The sequence below is a fragment of the Oratosquilla oratoria genome, chromosome 3, assembly GCF_046742065.1.
Source record: "Oratosquilla oratoria isolate Oo_2021 chromosome 3, ASM4674206v1, whole genome shotgun sequence".
NCBI lineage: Eukaryota > Metazoa > Arthropoda > Malacostraca > Stomatopoda > Squillidae > Oratosquilla > Oratosquilla oratoria.
In genome coordinates, this window is record NC_134779.1 from 65973896 (window position 1) to 65996300 (window position 22405).

The window sequence follows — 22405 nt, forward strand, 5'->3', positions numbered from 1 at the left end:
TATAATGGAATTTGGAAAAAGTAAAAACCGAATATCAGGACAATATAAAATAGGTGAAAAGGATGTAAAAAAAAGTGAGATTTGAAAAAGACCTGGGAGTAATCATCACAAAGGGAATGTCCCCTGATAAACTGATCAACAAAATTGTCGGAGAAACCTACAACTTGCCGAGATCAATAAAGGTGGCATTTACTTGTTTGGATGAAGAAATGGTGAAAATACTAGTCACACTGATAAGGCCATTGTGATGGTTAGTCATTAATAATAATTCAATAATAGATAATGCCAAAACAAGATTAATTCTCCTTTCTCTTGTGTTGTTGGTCATCCCCAATAAACTCAAAATCAGGTATCATACACTCACATCAAGATATTATATTCAACTCGTAATACATACTAACCTAACTATATTCCACATTGCATTTATGTGGCCACCCTGCCCCTCATAAGGGGGACAAAAGTTTTTTGGTGTATGTATGCATGCATATATGTATGTACTTATGTGACAGGATCTCTAACTACTAGGAGAATACATATACCACAGGTCCTTTTTTTCTTTTTATAAAGTGGATGGCACAGTTGAAGTACACACCCAAAACATTACAAAAACCATTCAACTACCCCTTTCACCTCAGCACCTTGGAGATAAAGGGTCACCCTGTCCTGAACCACACTGTATGGGTCAAGATGCAAAATACAGGGCACAGCTCTTTTCCAGCAGAGCTTAGTAGCCAATGTTTGTCTATCCTGACTATTTCACTATACACTGACCTTTTCCTCATCTTGGCTGCTAAAAATATATTAAACAGATGAGAACATCCCTTAACATATCTTTTGTACAGCTTCCTGGCTCAAGAGACATATAAGCTTTTCACTACATCCATGCACTTTGTTGTCTTCTCAAGCTCACCCTACTAACCTCTGCTTCTAGAATACATATCAAAAGTCCCTTTTTATAATGGAGATGGCTGAATCAAAAGTCAAATAACATTTTCTGAGCTGAGTCACACTATTATGTAAATGTAATGCATGGTCAGTTATTCAAAGTACTTCAATGAAAACATGTGACTAGATGAGGTTATTTGATTGAACAATCTTTCAATGTGCTTAAAAGTTCCAATATATACACATTGGCATAATACAGAGATGCCTCAAATTCAATTAAGCTTTAATTAGGCAAGACTAAAAACAGAATAATCTTATTGTTTCAATGCTGAAGCATGTTATGTAGATTTACTAAAGTGGGATAAAAGAAAAACAAGAGGACACAAAAATAAACTTAAAAAGGATAGTTACAGAAGAGATCTGAAAAAGAATAGCTTCCCATACAGAGTGGTAGATATCTGGAGAAAACAGTCCAAAAACTATACAAGAATTTAAGATCAAACTGGATGCTGAAAGATACAATAACTGGTCACTATGAGCATAGCTCTCTTCCTGTAAATACAGATAAAAGATGGACCCAAGGTCATGCTAGGGCTCTACTGAGGCTGAAGTCCATTAACCCCTTCCATATGATGACACCTATGTAGGCATCATGAGGCATGAGTGGGTATTTCAGGATGCCTGCATTGGCATTTTGATTATATTTATTTTGTAGTTGGAGTGGGAGTGATTTCTATGCCTTTTTCCTTTTGGCTACCCCCATGTAAGGGGTGAAAAAACTTTTGGTATTAGTATGATGTATGTATGTATGTATGTATGTAGTTGTAGCCAAGTGACAACCATATTCTGTTAACTACTTCGGTACTATGATGCCTACATAAGCATCATGAGGTGCCAGTGAGTACATGAGGATGCCGGTGTTTGTGTCTTGATTATATATTTTTTTTTGTAGTTGTACATGAGTTACCTTTACTATGAGGGAGGGAAGGGGGTGAATGGGCGTGGAATATGTGGCAATGGAATGGGTGGGAGTGGTTCTTATGCCTTTGTTTTTTGGCTACCTCCCTTGCAAGGGGGAAAAGGCCTTTGGTATATGTATGTACACAAGTCTTGTGACTGCTTCTGAACCAGGGCAGTGGACAAGATGCAGGGATGACACATCATCCAGGTGCCAAGATAAGAGGGAGGGAAGAGGATAGAGGGGAGTGAAGTGTGATATCGATGGAATGGGTGGGGGTGGTTTTTATTCTTTTTTTTTTGGCTACCTTCCTTGTAAGGGGGAAAAAAGCCTTTGGTATATGTATGTATACAAGTTACCCCCACTTTCTGTGAACTGGCCTGATCACGTTTTCTGTGTTTATTATTACTCAGAGTAAAAGAGAATGAATAATACAGCAGTGACTTTATATTTCATAATACAGTACCTGTAGTGTGAGGCCTCATTCATATGGCAGCCAATGCTGCACACAAGAATTCCACTCGTACTGAAGTGGTTAACTGGCTTGATAATATTTTCTGACGTTATTAATATTCAGAGTGAAAGCGAATGAGTAATACAGGTGTAACTTTATATTTTATAACAAGAATATTGTGGTGCATCATCACACCATCATACATCAGGCAGCTGATGTTGCCCACAAGCATTTGACTTGTATTAAAGAGGTTAAACTACAAAACAAGATCCTCAATTTGCCACAACAAAACTATACAAGTACCACACAATTGAACATGTTAATATGCAAAGCTATTCCAGGTACAAATATAGCTAAGGCCTCTCTTGGAAAAATATCTGTAAATTGTGTCTGTGCATGGAAAAGAATGCAAGGAAAATGGCAAAATGTTAAAGATCTAATCAAAGCTTTATGAAGAATATACCAAGAGTATTTGGAGATCAAATGAATCCCTTCCAGAGAAGATGTGATAATCTTCAACTTCATAGCATCCTTAATACATTTATGATATTTGTTCATCTGACTAGCATCCACTAACAAACTGTTATAACCATATCAGTCAAGATTAGAAAGGGCAGCAGCTGGTAAAGGCCTTCAGCCTCTCACACAGACCTCTGAAAAAAAAATTGCTGGTCTAACACTTGCATTATACTAGGATGGATTTATGAAATTTTTGGCTCGAAGGCCAAGCGCCGGAGCTGGTAGGCCATTCAGCGCATTATACTAGGATGGGACCATTCCTATCTTACATGCATACATACAAGTACCAAGGATTCTTTCCCCCTTACAAGAGAAGTAGCCAAAGTCAAAAGGCATAATTCCAATCCTCTCACTTCATCCCAACTCACTCCACTTCCATTCACCACCTCTCCCTCCTTCTCTCTTTTCTTGGCTCCTCCTGGATGACAGGTCATCCCTGCATCTTGCCCAATGCCCTGGGCAAATTACTGTCTTGTAATGATTGGCAGAGGGAGTTTGCCAATTGTCATTTCTCCCCATTTCCTTGCGAGGAAAAAAATCATAGTTGATATAGATATTGGGCCTGATCCAGAGAAAGAATCAGCCCCTTAGGGGCTAGATGGAAGCAAGGGTGTTCGTGGTTTCTGAAGACATAACAGCAAGAAAACTTTTCTCCAACATCAGACTCGAATTATGAAAACTTGCTGACCCATCTTTGGTTCCATCTGTCTTATTTGTACCTAAATGTTAAGATCAATCAAATACTGCCCAGTCAATCATTCTGAAACCACAATTCTCTCTTGCACATATTTACACTGCTAACAAAACAACCACTCCAAAGATCAACCTCTACTTTCCATACTCCACCCGACTTCTTCCTCTAGACATCAGCTCAACCAAGATATTCTTTCCATGACAAGCATGAACTACTGTCACATTTATGTTCAGGCCATCACCCTCCACTGAAATGGTACCAACATGGAAATGGGCTGGTAACAGCCTAAAATTGCTGTGGATGCAATCAGCACAAAAATGACCCAAAGCATCTCATCCTACACTCCCTGAATGTCGCCCTATCCAGACTATATAGTCCCTTCCAGAAGTGATTTGTGGATCAATCTACTGGCTATTACAGGTTACCTGGAGACCATGTATCTACTACAAGAGACCTGGGGCAACAAATTGATTAACCTCTTCCAAGAGACCCACAGCTATATGCAGATTCCAAGTACCACTTTTGAAAAACTTAAAAGGTCTACTCTACGAGCAGCACTTGGCTGATACTTGAGAATTTGGTTCCCCTTTAGAAGAACAATGTTAGGAAACCCGTGGGACAAAGATGTGCATGGAAACTGATATCCAATAAAAGCAACAAATCTACAAAGATTCCAAGATCATGAAAGCATATAATATGGCTAACTGAATATAATGTGGAGCTTACTGTGTAAACAGTAACTTCTGTAATCAAGAGCAAATCAAGAGCAAAGAAAATAGATGAAATGGATCTGGCAAGACTCCATGTTAACTAAAAACTTTACAGTGGCTGGGACTAGAAAAGCTCAATCTCAGGTACATGTGCAAAATATAATGAATTCCGATAATAAAGGATCAACAACATTATTCCAAAAAGGTGAGAATGGCTCAACATAAGATGTGTGAAAGTATAGACATTAACATCAAAACTAATGACACACACAAAGAAGCAAGCAATAAATTTGTCACAACTTGACAAGGAAGAGGGAAGACTAGCAAAGTGTGTGTGTGTAGAGCAGAAATGGATGAAATGAACTTAGAGGAAGACTATGAATCAGGTGGATGGATGGGGTGAAGGAAGCTTTGGGTGCACATAGATTATTTGTCAAGCAAGGTACCAGAGGGAAGCCAAATGTATGAATGAATGATGCAGCTGAAAGGGCCATTTCTTCTGCTTCATAAATGATTGTGGGTGAATGAGGGCAGTCATATTAAGAGGCATATGGGCAGTTCACCAGCTCCAGCCACTGGGCCCTGCAATGGAATTGCTCCATCGTGCTATATTGCCATCAACCTAAGCAATACAGCAGTGAACTGGGCCCTTCATCCATGAGGTACTGATGTGGGATGGATGTTAAATGGGTTAAATACTTGTGAACTGGGTGTATGCTGTGACATGGCCACCCAATCAAGAAAACAATTTCTTCTTCAAGTGTATTTGTCAATTCATGTCTACATTTTGTGTCCCTGACCAGTTTTTCTGCCTAATTGTTGTTAGAATGTTGCCAGAGCAAAAATACACAATGATGACAAAGTAAATTGGAAATTGGTGTATAGATTTAGGTTATGATTGTTTTAAGATATGGGTGCAATGGACCCAAATAAACAGTACTGCTCAGGAAGAAGTGGAAGGGATGAGTGTAATGGGAGTGAAATGAGTGACAATATATAAAAGCTAACTGTCCAGGATACAACACTTACCCCATACTATACAACACATTATGGAAGACTGCACTGTATACAATCACCATCAAATACCAGCCTCCAGAAACATATTCATAATCATATCACTCACTGCTCCATTAACACACTAAAAGACCACACATTGCTGCATGCCAGACCCCCTGATATCCATCCCTCTGAATCCTCTCTCCCACAAAAGGACAGTCCACCTGGCTAGAATGTGGTGCATCCACCACCCAGCCCTTCTAAGCTACCAGAAGAGGCTGGATGACCGCATTGTGGACAACTGCCCAGGATGTAACACTTCACCCCATACTATTCAACACATAATGTAAGACTGCATTATACACAACCACACATGCAAACAATACAACATACACTCTATAAAGGATTTGTGGGAAAACCCCATTCCAGACGTGGTATTCCTTGGGGAGATGGAACTGCTCAGACAGACAGTCCAGGGAATAACAACAATACAATATACACTCAATAAAAGATTTGTGGGAAAATCCCATCCCAGCTGTGGCTGATGCTGGAGATTTCTGTTCCCCTGTCTCGGCCAAATGATCTGGGGAAATACAACAACAAAAACTTTTACCTTGAGTAATTGTTTACTCACTATACATTACGAGGAAATTCACTATGCTCCTTAAAAAAAAAAAAAAAAAAAAAAAAAAACAGGTATCTACAACTAGTGGTCCTGCAAGATGAATGTAAAAGATAATTATCTCCCTCCTGCTAATCTTCAAAACCTGTCACCCTCCTTGCAGCATGAAGAGAATTAACACCGTCTCTGGACTAAGCCTAAGATCTCTTTCAACTCAGTATTACCTCCACTTTCTACAATAAGGATAGCTGACAACCATCAATTACTTTCCTAATACTAAAAGTTGGTCAAAAAGAAACAGTCCCACACTAACTAATACAGCATAGACAACAGTTCAAAATTTCTTCTCAGAGAGATCTATGAAAAGGTACAAGGACAATTGCTAGCTGCTGTGGGATTACAGCACAGACAGTGAAACTGGAGGCAACAGTTATAGTTAGTGGAGGTGAATTATAAATGGCTGGAGGGAATGAGTTTTGAGAAACGAGTACACAAAGACAAATGCAGAGGAGGTTGTATAAAGAGTTATTGTACCCACAGCATTGTACAGAGAAGACTTGGTATTCAAGGGATGCAGAAAGGAAGATGCTGAATATGTTTGAGATGAGATGTTTGGAAAGTATGGCAGATGTTACAAGGATTGATGAAGTGAGAAAAGTGGAGGGGAGGTGGAGAACATGGGTGGAAAGAGCAGTCCGATACAGTAAACCAAAGACTGCCAAGGTGGTTTGGGCACATGGAAAATACAAGCAAGGAGACTAGCAACAATTTTGTGGGATGCAGAAATGGAATTAAGTTGAAAGGAAGACCTAGCACAAAGTGATTGGACCAGGGAAAGGAGGAGCTGGATGCACAAGAAACATTTGTTGATTAGGGGAGAGAGAGTGCAAAATCAATCAATTGGTTGTCCCAGATATCTCTTATGGGATACCCATAACTCTCAGGTAACTGGCAACAGCCACCTTTGATTTATAATTAATATATCTTATATGAAAGTGGAAGACCAGTGGAAGCACCAAGTGAGGGAGGGCAAGAAAGTATGTGTACTAAGAGTAATATAGAGACACAAAACCAGGTCTGTGAAAGCAATGATAGGAATACACAAAGCAATAGCTGTGATAACCATTACATATGGAGTGAAGGGTACTTGATTAATAGATGTGAAAAGCCTTGTGAAAAGAAACGATACTTGAGAAATACAAATAGTTACAAAGTATGACATTGCAAGGAAAGACATAGTACATGAATGGACTAGGGTACAGATGGAATTTGAAGAGAGTACAACAGGCCAACCTAAGATATTCTGATCATGTTGAGAATACATGAGAGTGCATATCAACAATGGACTCATGTACTGGTAGTACCCAAAGTGAAATCCAAACAAAAAGTGGGTGGATGGAGTGACAAGCCATAAGAGCTTATTGTCAGGATGTTGCACAAGCAAAAATACACATTAATGACACAATAAACTGGAAATGATATGGTTGCAATAGACCCAAATAAACAGTACTGCTAAAGAAGAAGTGTAAGGGACGATTGTCACAGGAGTGAAATGGGTGACCACACATCTCTCCCATATCCTAACCACCTTGTTTTGTGGATAAAGGTATACAAGACAACTGTATAAGGAATACCGGAAACAAGTACTCACCTTGGTTGTGATGAAGGTAGGAAAATACGATATGGACAGCATCGTCGGGTGTCAGGGTGTCCCACAGGCCATCACAGGCCAGTACCAGGAAGTCCTCATTACCCTCAAGGTCCAGACTCTTGATGTCGCACTCACTTGAAATGAGTGGCTTGTAGTCTGAATCACCTGTAAACAAAACATCAAAATGTAAATAACATAAAGTCTTGCTCACTCCAGTTTCTACTTGTTAGTACAACTGTCTTAGTGGATACAAGTGTGGTGTTTGTACAGATACCCTTGATACAATTAAGCAAATTTCCCTGACTGCTAATTAGCTGGCCAAAGCCACCAGTTAAACCCAAGGCTTTGTAATGAAGATAAATTGCTGTCATGTACCATACATGTACAATGGCAATTACCTTCCTCTTGTTTTGTTCACAAAACTATTTCAACATTTCATATTCCTTCCACAGGCCTTCATGGTTTGGAATGGCAAATATTTCACATTATTGAATATTTTGCTTTTTACTTGTTTTATCATTTCTTTCCATAACTGCAACTGTGCCTATAACCAATGTGGAGCTCTGTACTTCAATCTTCCCTCATAACTATACACTTGGGTTTTATTTCAACTACGGCTAACTACCACTTGCCCTAGGTCTCCGAGCACAGGGCATAAGTAACTAGTTTCAACCCTAGTAAAGCATATATACTTCATATACTATACAGTTAAAAGCAGAAATTGTCTAACAAAAAAGAGAAATATTAATGTCTACCACATGAAAGGTAAAATGCTTTCGTATGTATCTAACCATGTGACCAAGCCTAGTCACTCCTTTCTAAACTAAGAACAACTCACGCTTTAACCTTTCATGTGAATGTGAGAGGTCAGGATTGACAACAAAAAATCTTGTTGAAAACACTTAAGAGACAAGTTTCTGAAGCTCATTGCATAATAATTAGACGGTTGTTTTATCATCATCTAATATTCACTCTCTTGGGTCTGGTGTTGTATTTTGTTGTTGAAAACCCGCACTTGTATCTTTCAGGACAATTTTGAGTCAAACAGGCATACATGTGATGTAAATCAACATCCTTAAAATTATGAACCAAATAATATGAAGCTAATCTATATTTAGTAAACATTTAAATTGTATGTCCTCAACTCCAAGGCTATAATTCACCTAGAGTTGAACTATTACAACTTGGTTATTTGCTTAAAAAAGGAAAATTTCAGTGCTGCTTTTGTTTTTCCCTACAGAGTAAGAATTCTGGCCCACACTACATTGATTCTTTATATTAATCAAACCTAAAGAACAAAAAAAAAAACTAAAGGAACACCATTAAAGTAACATATAAACATTTTTATCACAATGCAAGTGAAGACTTGGTAGGGAGGTAGCAGTGAGTTTGTAGTAGTTTATTCCTTGCAAAGTTTCAAACAAAAGTCCTTCCTCAGAAATATTACAGAGTCTTCTTTTCTCCTATCCCTGCCAATACCGTTACAATGAATCACTTTTAAAGTGAGGACTTGCTTGTTCTATTCTTATTGCCACAAGCCTATTTCACTTGGTTCAGAGAAATTTGTGACATTTGGTGTTACTCACAAGGGCATACAGCCTCAGGTGTTTTGTGGTCATACAATGACCCTGTGCTGGTATTCAGCCTATCAAGTGTTGGGAAATACAAATCTAACACAAAGCTTTGTACATAAAGAATATACAGTTGATCCCCCATGTAATGAATTTACAAAATAATGGCTGTTAATCTAATTAGTTTCCAGTCTCCCCTCCTGGATTACTGAAGTATCTCTAAATCTAGCAATGGCCACCTGGTGCGGCCCACAGATCTCCTGATATTCCTTGCCAAGTGCTCCTGCTGCTGCTGTTGTTATTGCTGCTGCTGTTGTTGGTAATGGTTGTTGGTGATGACTGGTGGTGTTGGTTGGTGGTGTCAGTTGGTGGTGTCGGTTGGTGGTGTCGGTTGGTGGTGTCGGTTGGTGGTGTCGGTTGGTGGTGTCGGTTGGTGGTGTCGGTTGGTGGTGTCGGTTGGTGGTGTCGGTTGGTGTCGGTTGGTGGTGTCGGTTGGTGGTGTCGGTTGGTGGTGTCGGTTGGTGGTGTCGGTTGGTGGTGTCGGTTGGTGGTGTCAGTTGGTGGTGTCAGTTGGTGGTGATGTTAGTGTTAATAAATACTGGTTATGCTGATGATGTTATGATAGTTGTTGTTGTTGTTGTTCATACTGATCAAAACTGGCAAGTCAATTGAATGGAGTCTGCCTTGTAACCACTACTCTGAGCAGTTACACCAACTCTAAGGACCAAGACCATGGACAGAGTGCCAGCTGACAGAGCTGCATCCCTAATGACTGATGATTCATATTCAGGAAGAACTCACCGATTGCTCGTGATACTGCAAGCTGTCCCAAGACCCTCCATGTGCCTTGAACGTTGATCACATAACCACCGAATTTCTCCACCCTCTCGCGTTCAATCTGAAATGAAATTGATAACCATTAGTGCATAGGAAGAGCACACTGTTATGTGAGGAGGGCTAAGAATAATGTTACTATGTTCCCCTACATGTTGGGGTAGAATGAGAGAAATGGGGACCCTCCCTCTTTCTCTTGTATTTTCTTCTCGTATAGAGTGAAGGCAAAATGTATGATATGATTTGACTGAGCCACTCCATTGTATGGAGGAATTAAGGCTTTTGTAATGTGTTCAAAGGAAAATGATCATATACTGTATCATATACAGAATAAACATTAATATTCATATAATGACAAAGTAGAACTTTAGTATATCATGTTATTATTTCTACCGAGACATAAGCATGATCATACAAGGATAATCAAGCAAGATACGAGTATATCTGAACTGCCGTCACCTCGACCTCAAGTCGCGACGCTCCCTGGCGACAGCAAGTTGCCGATTTCGGCACCCACACTTGAAAAGACTGCCCACCCCTTCCACCAAGGGCACATATGGTTTAAATGCCACGATACGAAGTCCTCTGTAAGGGGCACCGTCCTAGCTGCCTGATAGATGGAGTTCACGACATAATACCGAATCATCACAAGTATATTACATTCATGTAGTATAAAGTAAACGACTGTGTCAAGAAATGTATTAATGCTGGAACAGGAGTTCGTCCATTATATGAATAACAAAGAAAACGTGAAGCTTAATCCTCTGGGTCCGTCGATCTAATGGACGAGCAAATACAGGTACTAAAATTTTCTTCTTCACCTCTGGAGCAGCAACGAGAGACAAGTGTGCTCTCTTCTGTTGGTCATCTATTCGATTTCAAACGTTTACTTATATACTGTATACATTTATTTACTGTGTTTATTCGTTCATTTATTTATTACGAAAAAGAGATGAGGATGAAATGAGAGGAGGAGGAGGAGGAGGAGGAGGAGGAGGAGGAGGAGGACGAGGAGGAGGAGGAGGACGAGGAGGAGGACGAGGAGGAGGAGGAGGAAGAGGAGGAGACCCAAGCCCCCTTTACGCTCCCCTTCCCCCGGCGCCCTATAGTGTCCCACCTCCAGCACGTGTCTGGCATCAATTTAGACTCTTAGAGGAAAGTAATCAACCGGCTGAGGAGAGGAGCCTTCGATGGCACGTCTGGAGCCACTGATCACACCCCTCGTGACCTCGCAATCACTCACCGGCTGCAGCAGCTGTCCCCCCCTCCCCCCACTCCCCGGCGCCCAATCAGATCCCGACCAATTGTTCCCTGGCGTCTGTGCAGAGGTTCAAAATTACTTTAGGGAAGAGGGAAGGACGGAGGGAGGGAGGGAAGGAGGGTGAGGGAGGGAGGGAAGGAGGGTGAGGGAGGGAAGGAGGGTGAGGGAGGGAAGGAGGGTAAAGGAAGGTGAGGGAGAAAGAGAGGGCTCTCAGCCTCTGAGTATCATGTTCTTGTCCTCTATGTGGAAAATGAACACACACACACACACATCATAGCTCTCGTCCCGTAAAATACAACTAAGTAAAATACAACTAGGTAAATACACACACACGCACCCACACCCACACCTTCGCAAACGGTAATCCAGCGGTCAGAGTTTGATTTCCATCCAGGACTGAAATAATTTCAGCACAGCTGCACTGTAAGCTGGTACTCCAAATCTCGTGGGCAAGGAGTTGTGTGTGTGTGTGTGTGTGTGTGTGTGTGTGTGTGTGTGTGTGTGTGTGTGTGTGTGTGTGTGTGTGTGTGTGTGTGTGTGTGTGTGTGTGTGTGTGTGTGTGTGTGTGTGTGTGTGTGTGTGTGTGTGTGTGTGTGTGTGTGTGTGTGTGTAAGGTCACAGCATTACCCATAGATCGGGCATATACGAGCTCTCATCCGGGATGGTAATAACTGTCAATCACAAGTCCAATACATGATCCAAGACCCCCCCCACACACACGAACACACACACACACACACACACACACACACACACACACACACACACACACACACACGGGACCCTATAAACCTTCAACCCCGTACACTACAACTGGGTAGATATACACAAAATGGGAGGAAAAGCCCCGACGGGATCCTACAACTTGATACTACTAGATGAATGCAGGCAAGAACTGGCGGACAAGATTCACAGGCTAGGCGTTCGGACTGAAAGAAGGCCAATGGGATTAAGACACCACTAAATCTACTGTGGAAATAAGAACACTCTGGAAGACTTGTAGGAAGTCTCCTGGAATGGTTAAAAGACTTTCTGGAAATATATATATCAAATAAAAGTTTTTCTTCTTTCTGTAGCCAAACCCTGGATTCTACCGACCCGTCCCCCTTCCCCCCTTCCGTTCCCCCCGTCTCTTACAAGGACCCCCCCAACCCCGCCCGCCCGCCCAAGAAGCCGGCCGTAGTTCCCCTATTCCTCCGCCACAGTAGCAATCCAAGGCGTGGCGAGATCGATACGTCTTCGGCCCAAGTGGCGAGATCGATAAAACTTCGGGATCCAAGAACTACCACGATGAATGGGAATAGGGTGGCGGTAGAGGTGGTGGGAAGACAGAGACAGACAGGCAGGCACACAGAGAGACAGATAGAGACAGGAGACGGGGATGGTGGAACCACGTGGATACGTCAAGGAAAGGAAATGTGCCCAAGTAATGAATAACTGAATAGATGATCAAAGAAGTGCAATGAATAAATAATAAAATACAGATATCCATATATACGAAAATAGAAAAAAAATAAACAAGTCAAATAAAACAATTTTGAATAAACCAGTTTAGAAAACGAAAATTTAGAGCTAAACGAAATCTAAATAAACACATCAGTGATGTGCGCTAAATCAGACTACTTTATTCAGCTGTGTGTGTGGGGGGGGCTTTCAACACCATACTTTATAACTTTCATTCTGGCTATCAATAGACCTTACATACATACATATAGAGCTCTCCATGCGGAAGGATTGTAGCGTCAAAACAATATGAAAACACAAAAATAAATCAATAATACAAATACGAAAAAGGTACACAATGATAATGACGATGATGATGGTAATAATAATGATAATAATGACGATGATGATAATGATAATGACGATGATGATAATGATGATGATAATGAAAATGACGATAATATAATAATGATGATATTGAAGATGATGATAATAACAACAATAATAATGATAGCAAAGAGGAAAGGAGGCTAAAACGACCAAGCCATAATTGAGGAGGAGGAGGAGGGGGCAAAAGTGATGACTCACACTAAAAATCAATTACGAAATTAGAAAAAAAAAAAAAATCTCACGGGAATTGGTGAAGATCACGCTGGAGCTGAAGACTAAACTAAATCATAGCGAAGCTCATAAACCAGTGGTCGGATAGAAAATGCATAAATACGAAAAAATAAATAAATACATCAATGTTAAATTAAAAAAAAATAAACAAAACGCTAAAGTATATACAAAATAATAAAATATTAAAAAAAAAATAGAATAAACAGGTGGGTGTGTGGGTAGGCAGGGTGCAAAAAAAAAAAATTAATAAACAAATATATAAACAAAAAATAAATAAATAAATAAACTACAGACCTTATTAATTAATAAAATATAAAACAAAATAAAAAAATAAAATAAACAGGTGGGTGTGTGGGTGGGCAGGGTGCAAAATAACAAAAATAATTAATAAACAAATATATAAAAAAAAATAATAAATAAACTATAGACTTTAAACCTTATTAAGCGATGATCCAAAGTGAATCTTTCCTTCTGACTCCATCATCTGTGCAGAACCTCCATTTAATAAGGAGTCTCCTGTTCCCGGCATCGGGCAGTTGGAGGCGCCATCTTGGTATTCGAATAGGCCTGTGGTTCGTGACCCATCTATGCAATGCGGGCACATCACTCGAAATAGCCTTGATCCAGTGAAACCTAGTCCGCTAACCCAACCACACACACACATTAATAGATCGTCTAGTGTTAGTTAGAATCAAGTTCCTAAAGTTCAACATGGGTGTGTGTGTGTGTGTGTGTGTGTGTGTGTGGGTGTGTGTGTGAGAGAGAGAGAGAGAGAGAGAGAGAGAGAGAGAGAGAGAGAGAGAGAGAGAGAGAGAGAGAGAGAGAGAGAGAGAGAGAGAGAGAGAGAGAGAGAGAGAGATACGAAACAGTTGACCTCTTTCTATAGACGTCTTTCCCAGATGTCCACAAAAACCAATTTCACAATCCCCCTCACGGTATCGGCACACTAACAACTGCTACATATGAACATGTGAGCGTACGTGCGTGTGTGCGTAAGTGAACGCGTGAGTGTACACGTGTGCGTGTACGCGTTTGTTCATGTGCGTGTGTATTCACCTTGGTCTTTTGGATCACGTGCTGGACTCGTGATCGGCAGTTATTTCCCTCTCGGAAGAGAGCTCAGAGCTCGTATGACCGATCTATGGGTAATGATGTGACTTTACACGCGCACACACCCAACTCTCCGAGAGTTGGAGTAACGACTCGAAGCGCAGCGATACTATAATTATTTCAGCCCTGGGCGGGGTGTGTGTGTGTGTGTGTGTGTGTGTGTGTGTGTGTGTGTGTGTGTGTGTGTGTGTGTGTGTGTGTGTGTGTGTGTGTGTATGTGCGTGCGTGCGTGCGTGCGTGTGTGTGCATGGCTTACATACACAGACACCTGGCTTCAAGAACAGGAAGATCCTGCTAAACAAAAACTTATTGGGAACATTTTCGAGGACACCTCTGCGGTTGGCTTCATCAGCAAGGGGGAAGAGTTAGAGATGAAGGAGGGGGGCTTGGGAGATAGGGAGAGGGGGGGAAGAAGGGGGAGCGGGAGGGCGAGGCTGAGGATGAGAAATAGTCATGGCATAACGTTTTAACCACTTATAAGAGTGAAAGGCCTTTTGGTGTGTATGTGTGTGTGTGTGTGTGTGTGTGTGTGTGTGTGTGTGTGTGTGTGTGTGTGTGTGTGTGTGTGTGTGTGCGTGTGTGCGCGCGCGCACGTATAAATATAGCGTTTGGTACTATTTGTATGTTATTATTATTCACATATTTTGCATCACAAGATATTCTTTCGTACACAGAGAGATATCAACCACTGCAGCAACAAGCAATATCAGTATAGTGGGAAAACATTGTGGGGGATTACAGACTGTGCGTCAGAATGATGAGGAGCGAGGGGGGGGGGCGTGACGGGTGGAAAGTTGTGGGGGGGAGGGGGGAGAACAGTGGGAAGATTTCGGAAAGTAAATGCGGAAGATGGAATTAGGGGTGAGGAGGAGTGAAGGGAGATTTTTTTTTTTTTTTTTTTTTTTTTCCCAATCTCGCTTCTGTGGGACGCCATCTTGTCGATAATCTGACACTTAAGTCGCCAGCAAAAGTAAACAAATAATATGCAATAATAATATTACATATTTCCTGTTGCCTTCACGCTATTTTATTCAGCTCTGGGCTGAAAAGGTTTCTATAATTTCAATTCGCCCTTGCAGCACATCAATGCCCTTGGCAGAGGACGTCCTCCAAAATCTTCCAGTTAAATTAAATGAAAGAAGGGTTTAAATATTCAACTAAGGTTAATCAACATAACAGTCTTCCGTTGACTAAACCTTCATTTGGTGCGTTACGAGGCACAAATTCATGACAAAGTGAATCGACCGCACGACAAGCCACGAGAGGTTCCAAAATTCAAAAAAAAAAAAAAAAAATAAAATAAATAAATAAATAAATAAATAAAATATAAAATTTTTTCATTTATTCGTTTCTTATTCTTCATCCGGGCCCAGTAAAAACCAAAAGGTCACCTGCCTATCGTTGGAGTCACCTGTTGCAGTATATGTTGATGAGGCAGGTGCGACCCCTAGGCGATCAGTACCAGACAATATACATACCAAAAATATGGTTACATACCTACACTGTCAACATCAAACAACAATGTTTAAACGAATTAATGAGAAACGGTGACCATCTTCGAAGAGGGAGAATGTCCCTTGCAGAAGCCTACTCGAGGCCACTCGCTCTTCCAAGTATCGATACTTCGTTTACAATGTTGCAACGAGTTACAATAATCAAACAACAATGTTTAAACGAATTAGTGAGAAACGGTGACCATCTTCGAAGAGGAAGAATGTCCATTGCAGAAGCCTACTCGAGGCCACTCGCTCTTCCAAGTATCGATACTTTGTTTACAATGTTGCAACGAGTTACAATGATCAAACAACAATGTTTAAACGAATTAGTGAGAAACGGTGACCATCTTCGAAGAGGAAGAATGTCCATTGCAGAAGCCTACTCGAGGCCACTCGCTCTTCCAAGTATCGATACTTTGTTTACAATGTTGCAACGAGTTACAATGATCAAGCGCAAGTTTTGGTCCATCATAGCGAGGTCAAACTTAAAAAAATATGTATTAATAAACAAATAAAATAAAAAAAATCCTTGGTGTTTTCGAGCTTCTCCCTCCACGCTGACCCTGCTCACGTGATCGCCGTGACACTGCACAGTTTAAATGCAAACTGACGTTTTGCAAACCACCGACACGCAATCAAAGACAAATTTTCAAGAATCAGGAAGAAACGTTCTTCTGGCGTTGAATGACGATGGGAAGAAGAACGGGAGAGAAAAACGGGAGAGAAGAACGGAGGAGGAAGAACGGTGGAGGAGGAACGGAGGAAAAGCAACGACAGACGAAAAACAAGAAGAACGAGAGCGATGAACGAAAAACGGAGAAAGATGAAAAGGAGAATAAAATATTGACGAATATAAAAAAATAATTTGGATAAGTTAGAAAAAATAATGAGTGAGAGCACGAAAGAAGGAAGGAAGGAGAGAAGAAGGAAGGAGGGAGGGAAGGAGGGAAGGAGGGAAGGAGAGAAGGAGAGAATCAATGAGGGAGGGAAAGGAGAGAAAGAGGGATAGAGGGTAGGACGGAATGAAGGAGGGAAAGAGGGAAGGAGGAAAGGAGGAAAGGAGGGGAGGAGGAAAGGATGGAGGGAAGGAAGGAGAGAAGGAAGGAGGAAAGGAAGGGGGGAAGGAGAGATGATGGACAGAACAGTCGGGGAAGAAAAGAGGGGAAAGGGAGAAGAACCAGAAGAAAATAAAAAAGGGGAAAAAAAAGGAGAATAAGTTGAGATGGAGAAAGTTACGGCGGGGATGAAGTTACGACAACGAGCTCGAAAACTCTTGGGAAAATTTACGATAAAAAAAGGAAAAAATTATGCTGTAGCCGATCAACCAACCAACTAACCAACCAACCGAGAGAGAACGTACAAGGGGAGAAAAGAACGAATAAATGAGGGAAGGAAAGAAGGAAGGAAGGAAGGAAGGAAGAAAGGAAGGAAAGGAGAAAGTAGGAACGAGGGGAACTTAAGACAGACTGGTGCATCAAGGAATGTGACAAGAGAAGATTGATTAAATGGGGTGGAATAGTCGGCTCACAGAAAGAAAAAGAAATATGGAGGAAGAAAAATATATTTGGAAAAATAGGTTGTGAAAATGGGAGGAATAGCAACGAGGGGACGAGAGGAAAAGAACGACGAGGGTGTGCGGCGTGAAGTAAGGAGGGGATAGGGTCGAGCAATAAAGAGGAAAAGGAGGAAAAGGAGGAAAAGGAGGAAAAGGAGGAAAAGGAGGAAAAGGAGGAAGAGAGGAAGAAGAGGAGGAGGAAGAGGCAACCGAAGACAACGGTCACAACACACAACCGCGCCACCATTATTATTATTATTATTTTTTTTTTTTTTTTGCACGCACTGTCCATACTCGCAACCTTCCATAGTGGACAACCACATGGACAACACTGGACTGCGCATGCGCATTTCCAACGACCGAGATACGGGGCCGAGGTTGTCCACTATCACGTCTACTTCGTTTTATATTAATACTACTGCGCCTACGGGAGAGGCGCGCCGTGGCCCCTGGCGACAGGCACCCAGGTGTCTTCCACCTCGGCACTGGTGCCAGGTGCCAGGACCGCCTACGGCAACGCACCTGCCGCGCTCAGCCACGCACGTGACATCAGCAGCCCCCAGAAGGAACAGAAACGTTCCTCTATTATTACACAAGTCTATAACAAAGCCAATAGGATCCAGCACGCGCGCACACACTCAAGGTCAGGTCAGTACCTTTAGGGCGTTTTCGGAATTGTTAAAGGAGGAAAAAAACGCCCTTAACAACGACAGTCAATTTCCCACGAGGATCCTTTCTCCCCCCTCTCTCCTCTCCCCCTTCCCCCCCCCCCCCAGATTTGAGCTACGCCCAACCCCGGAACCTATGGCTGACCTGTCCAAAACAAAGGCTTATGTGTGCTATTGTGAACAGAGTGTGCACAAGGGATTGTTCAAATGCGAGGAGAGAAGTGTGACTAATATTTTTGTCTACAACTCGATATGAAAGCTGAAGGATGCAGGCATGCATGCGCGCGCGCGCACACACACACACAAAGGTATACTGAGCCACAGGGTCGAGATGGCAAGCGATCAGGAGAACTTTCAATTACATTTCGTTACGCTTTCTACTTCCGACTCCACTTCCCCTTCCCTCTCCCCCTCCTCCTCCCCCTTTCCTCTGCCCCCTTCACTCCTCCTCCTTTACTCGGCACTCCCACTTCAAGCCAAGGCTCGCTCACTTCTAAGCAGGGAGTAATGCCCTCGCTGTAATCTCATTCACAGATGGGAGTGTCCATGGCAGCTCCATTAACCCTTTAATGGAGAGCGTGAGGAGCCCTACAGCTCAATAAATCACCTGAAGACAGCTAAAAATGAACAAGAATGATCTGTGGATCAACTCTTATTAAGTGTAAACTACCGTGCAATAAGGCATCAACACAAATGTACAAAACGTGCAAATATTGTGCACTAGAGCACTTTTGATTATTTATACAAACATTACTTAACACACACAATTATTATATATATATATATATATATACATATATATATTATATATATATATATATCATATACACACACACACACACAATCAAAATAAGCACAAGCAATTCTGCGTGCGCACACACTAGCCCCCTCTCCCTCCCCACCCCGTTCTGACCTCACTCCCTCGCTCCTTCCCCTCTCCCCTCCTCTCCCTCCCCCTCCTTCATGACCGCCGCCGATGCCGACGGCAGACATTTGCTCAATTCCGGAAACAATTGGGTGCGGGGGGTCTGGCACCGGACCTTCTCCTCTTCCACTACTCTTTTCCCTTTATGTATGTATGTATATGTCCTTGTGTGTGTGTGTGTGTGTGTGTGTGTGTGTGTGTGTGTGTGTGTGTGTGTGTGTGTGTGTGTGTGTGTGTGTGTGTGTGTGTGTGTGTGTGTGTGTGTGTGTGTGTGTGTGTGTTTAATGCATGCCTGCACTGGCTCTGCTGCACTTAGAAATCGCGACATAATAGTGTCAGTCAACCAGAAGAGTGCCATTTATTTGGCATGGCGATGCCTATGGCCGACACAGGTAGTTCGCGAGATGCACTGTAGAGGGTCCACTGACTCGGAAAAAACTTACACTTACACTTACACTTACACACACACACACACACACACACACACACACACACACACACACACACACACACACACACACACACACACACACACACACACACACACACACACACACAGTCACATGATGGTCCTTGGTGACGGACGTGAGAAAAATTTATTTCCCTGCCTCCCTCGTTTCCGTGGGGGAAGCTCTTCCTCGAGACGACGGTCTGATCACGGTGTCCAAGATCTCCATAATATTTTGAATATTTCTTCATTTTCACACAAGGAGAGCTCTCAATCGACGACTACTCTTCCTCTTCCTCTTCCTCCCCCTCCTCGGTGCTATTTGTACTATTACTCCTACAATCAGGTTACAGAGGAAAATGTCCCACACTAATATAACACAAGAGCTAAACTTTTCTCCCTAAGGACTGTTGCTAGCCTCTCAAGCTGCAGATTTTCAGTCAGTGAAACTCTAGGTAACAATCATTATCGCCATCGCCATCATAATAATCATGATCACCACCACTAATGCAACCCTCTGAGGCCCAAGGGACTGAAACTCTACAGACTCACAACCACGAGCAGGCAGCCAAGGACAAAAGACCCAAAACAAGGATACAATTCCAGAAATTCAACTTTTATTACAGATCATTCTATACACTGCCTACACAATATTCCCCTGACAGTAGTGTTACCCCGTACTGAAAAATACATCGAATACTTCAGCAACTAACGCTACACACAAACTTCTGTCCATGACTTCACAAGTAGCACAGTCACTGGGCACCAGTGGCAAGGTGTAAACCGGGCCTTACACGATCAATATTATTGCGCAATATTCCATATTGTACAGTATTATTGCCGGCGTAGGGATGATTCATGATGGTTAGGACAGGAGATGGTGGTCTACGAAACCACTTAGTCACAACCCAAATGACGACAGATTGTGTCGTCCCAGTGGTCAATAATACTGTACAACACGTAATATTGCGCAATAATATTGATCATGTAGGTTCCGCATAATTGATGCACTGCTGTTGCGGGAACCACAGTGCCATCTAAGGAAGATGACCGTTTGTTCGTAATCAGGGGTACTCTTAGGGACCCCATTCACGCTACGCTCCGGTCTCGAGGCCGCCGGACAGATCTGGTCGGATCCAATCAGATTGGATCGTGTGTGTCCGACCCACACCCACGATCCAATCTGGTCGGATCCGACCAGATCTCTTCAGTGACCTCAAGATTAGATCGTACCGAATACGAGGTCCTTTAGGCAGCATTCACACTAACAACAAATATGCATTTGCGATAGTGTATGCAACATGTCTGCAACAGTTTCTACACACGAGTATGCCAAACTTGCTGCGACAATGTTAGATACACAGAGTCCCTCGTCCCTACTTGTGCTACCAACAAATCTGCAGCAGCCAGGGTGGCAAAAAAAGAAAAAAAAATAGAATAAATAATATTATAATAAAAGGTAATAAACATAAATAAACACAGAACATATGTTATTTGTTTTCCTTATGTTGCGAACATGTTACCGACACCGGCCCGTGTGGACGGACGCATTCTCGAAAATCGGGGTCGGTGATCCAGGCGCACAAGCCCGTCGCTCAGGAACTCGGTCACGCGAAGAGACCGAGCACGGTCGCGGTGACCGTAGCAGCGAGGTGCAAGGGCGTGGTTGACCATAGAAGGGGTGAGAGAGAGTGCGCAGACTCCGGAGAGCACATAGAAAACGGGTTGCGGGGGACCTAATGACACAAGGGCACGCCTATTCAGGACAACTCCCCGCTGAACGAAATCATCTGGCGTTAACCATAACAAAATCATACCAATTCCTTTGCTACAGTGAGACTCTTTCAATTCATCGTTCTAGCCAAAGACCGCAAGGTTCTGTTTAACGGATGAGCGGAGTGGACCTGGGCCGGAACAGGGTACTGATCGACCGCGACCCACCTTTCGGACCTCCGTCCCGGCCTAAGACTTCCCTTCCGGTCTCCGGTCCCGGTACTGGACGAAGGAAACTCGCCCGGTGTTCACTCCGGAACGAAAAACCTTAAGACTGGACGTGACAGTAGCAGAGTGACCAAAGGAAGTCGCATTAGTGGTCAAGGCGCTGTTGTTGGCAGACTCACCCGCCACGGTCTTGACTTTTTCTTTTTTCTTTTCTCAATTTCCTTCACCGAGGCGTCTGCGTCGAAAACATTCTTGTTTTAATGGTCATATTTCCATTTCTCTCTCTCTCTCTCTTTCTCTCTTTTTCTGTTTTGTTTTTCTCTCTAGTTATATGTCTCGTGCCTTCATATCTATTTTATTTCTATATCACCATTATAATTACATTATCATCTATTGTTAATATCAATATTTTCATTTACTGGCAAGAAAGAATTGATGTTATATACACCTTTTCTTTGTATTTTATATTTATTTCTAAGGGAACAACTTCGCCGGTTCACCCCCCCCCCCCGCCCAAGGAATCGTTTCTACCTCGGCATCGCTGTGGCGCATTGGTTTCATTCTCGCTTCAAACGGCATGGGCCCCGAGTTCGAGCTCCCTATCAGTCCGAACACAATGAAACAAAGGAGAATCATTCGGTTGCAGCTCATCGTCTCCTGGCGTACATTCTTCATCGCCACCTTAGGATGCGGAGAACATGAGAGAGAGAGAGAGAGAGAGAGAGAGAGAGAGAGAGAGAGAGAGAGAGAGAGAGAGAGAGAGAGAGAGAGAGAGAGAGAGAGAGAGAGAGAGAGAGAGAGAGAGAGAGAGAGAGAGAGAGAGAGAGAGAGAGAGAGAGAGAGGGAGAGAGAGAGAGAGAGAGAGAGGAGAGAGAGAGAGTGAGAGAGAGAGAGAGAGAGAGAGAGAGAGAGAGAGAGAGATGAGAGAGAGAGAGAGAGAGAGAGAGAGAGAGAGAGGAGAGAGAGAGAGAGAGAGAGAGAGGAGAGAGAGAGGAGAGAGAGAGGATGTACTAATTAAAGGATTTAAACAACAGGACGTGGGC

At 42.5% G+C, this 22405-nt stretch overlaps 1 protein-coding gene across 2 annotated transcripts in view; it reads right to left on the minus strand.

The window, feature by feature from the left end:
* LOC143023514 (uncharacterized) overlaps positions 1-22405 on the minus strand; it is a 551512-nt gene that overhangs the window by 236700 nt on the left and 292407 nt on the right. For both annotated transcript variants that reach the window (XM_076182052.1, XM_076182061.1), the window contains 2 exons: positions 9862-9958; positions 7490-7654 (listed from right to left, as the gene is read on the minus strand). In XM_076182052.1, coding sequence (XP_076038167.1) covers positions 7490-7654; positions 9862-9958 — 262 coding nt within the window. The remainder of the gene's footprint in view (positions 1-7489; positions 7655-9861; positions 9959-22405) is intronic.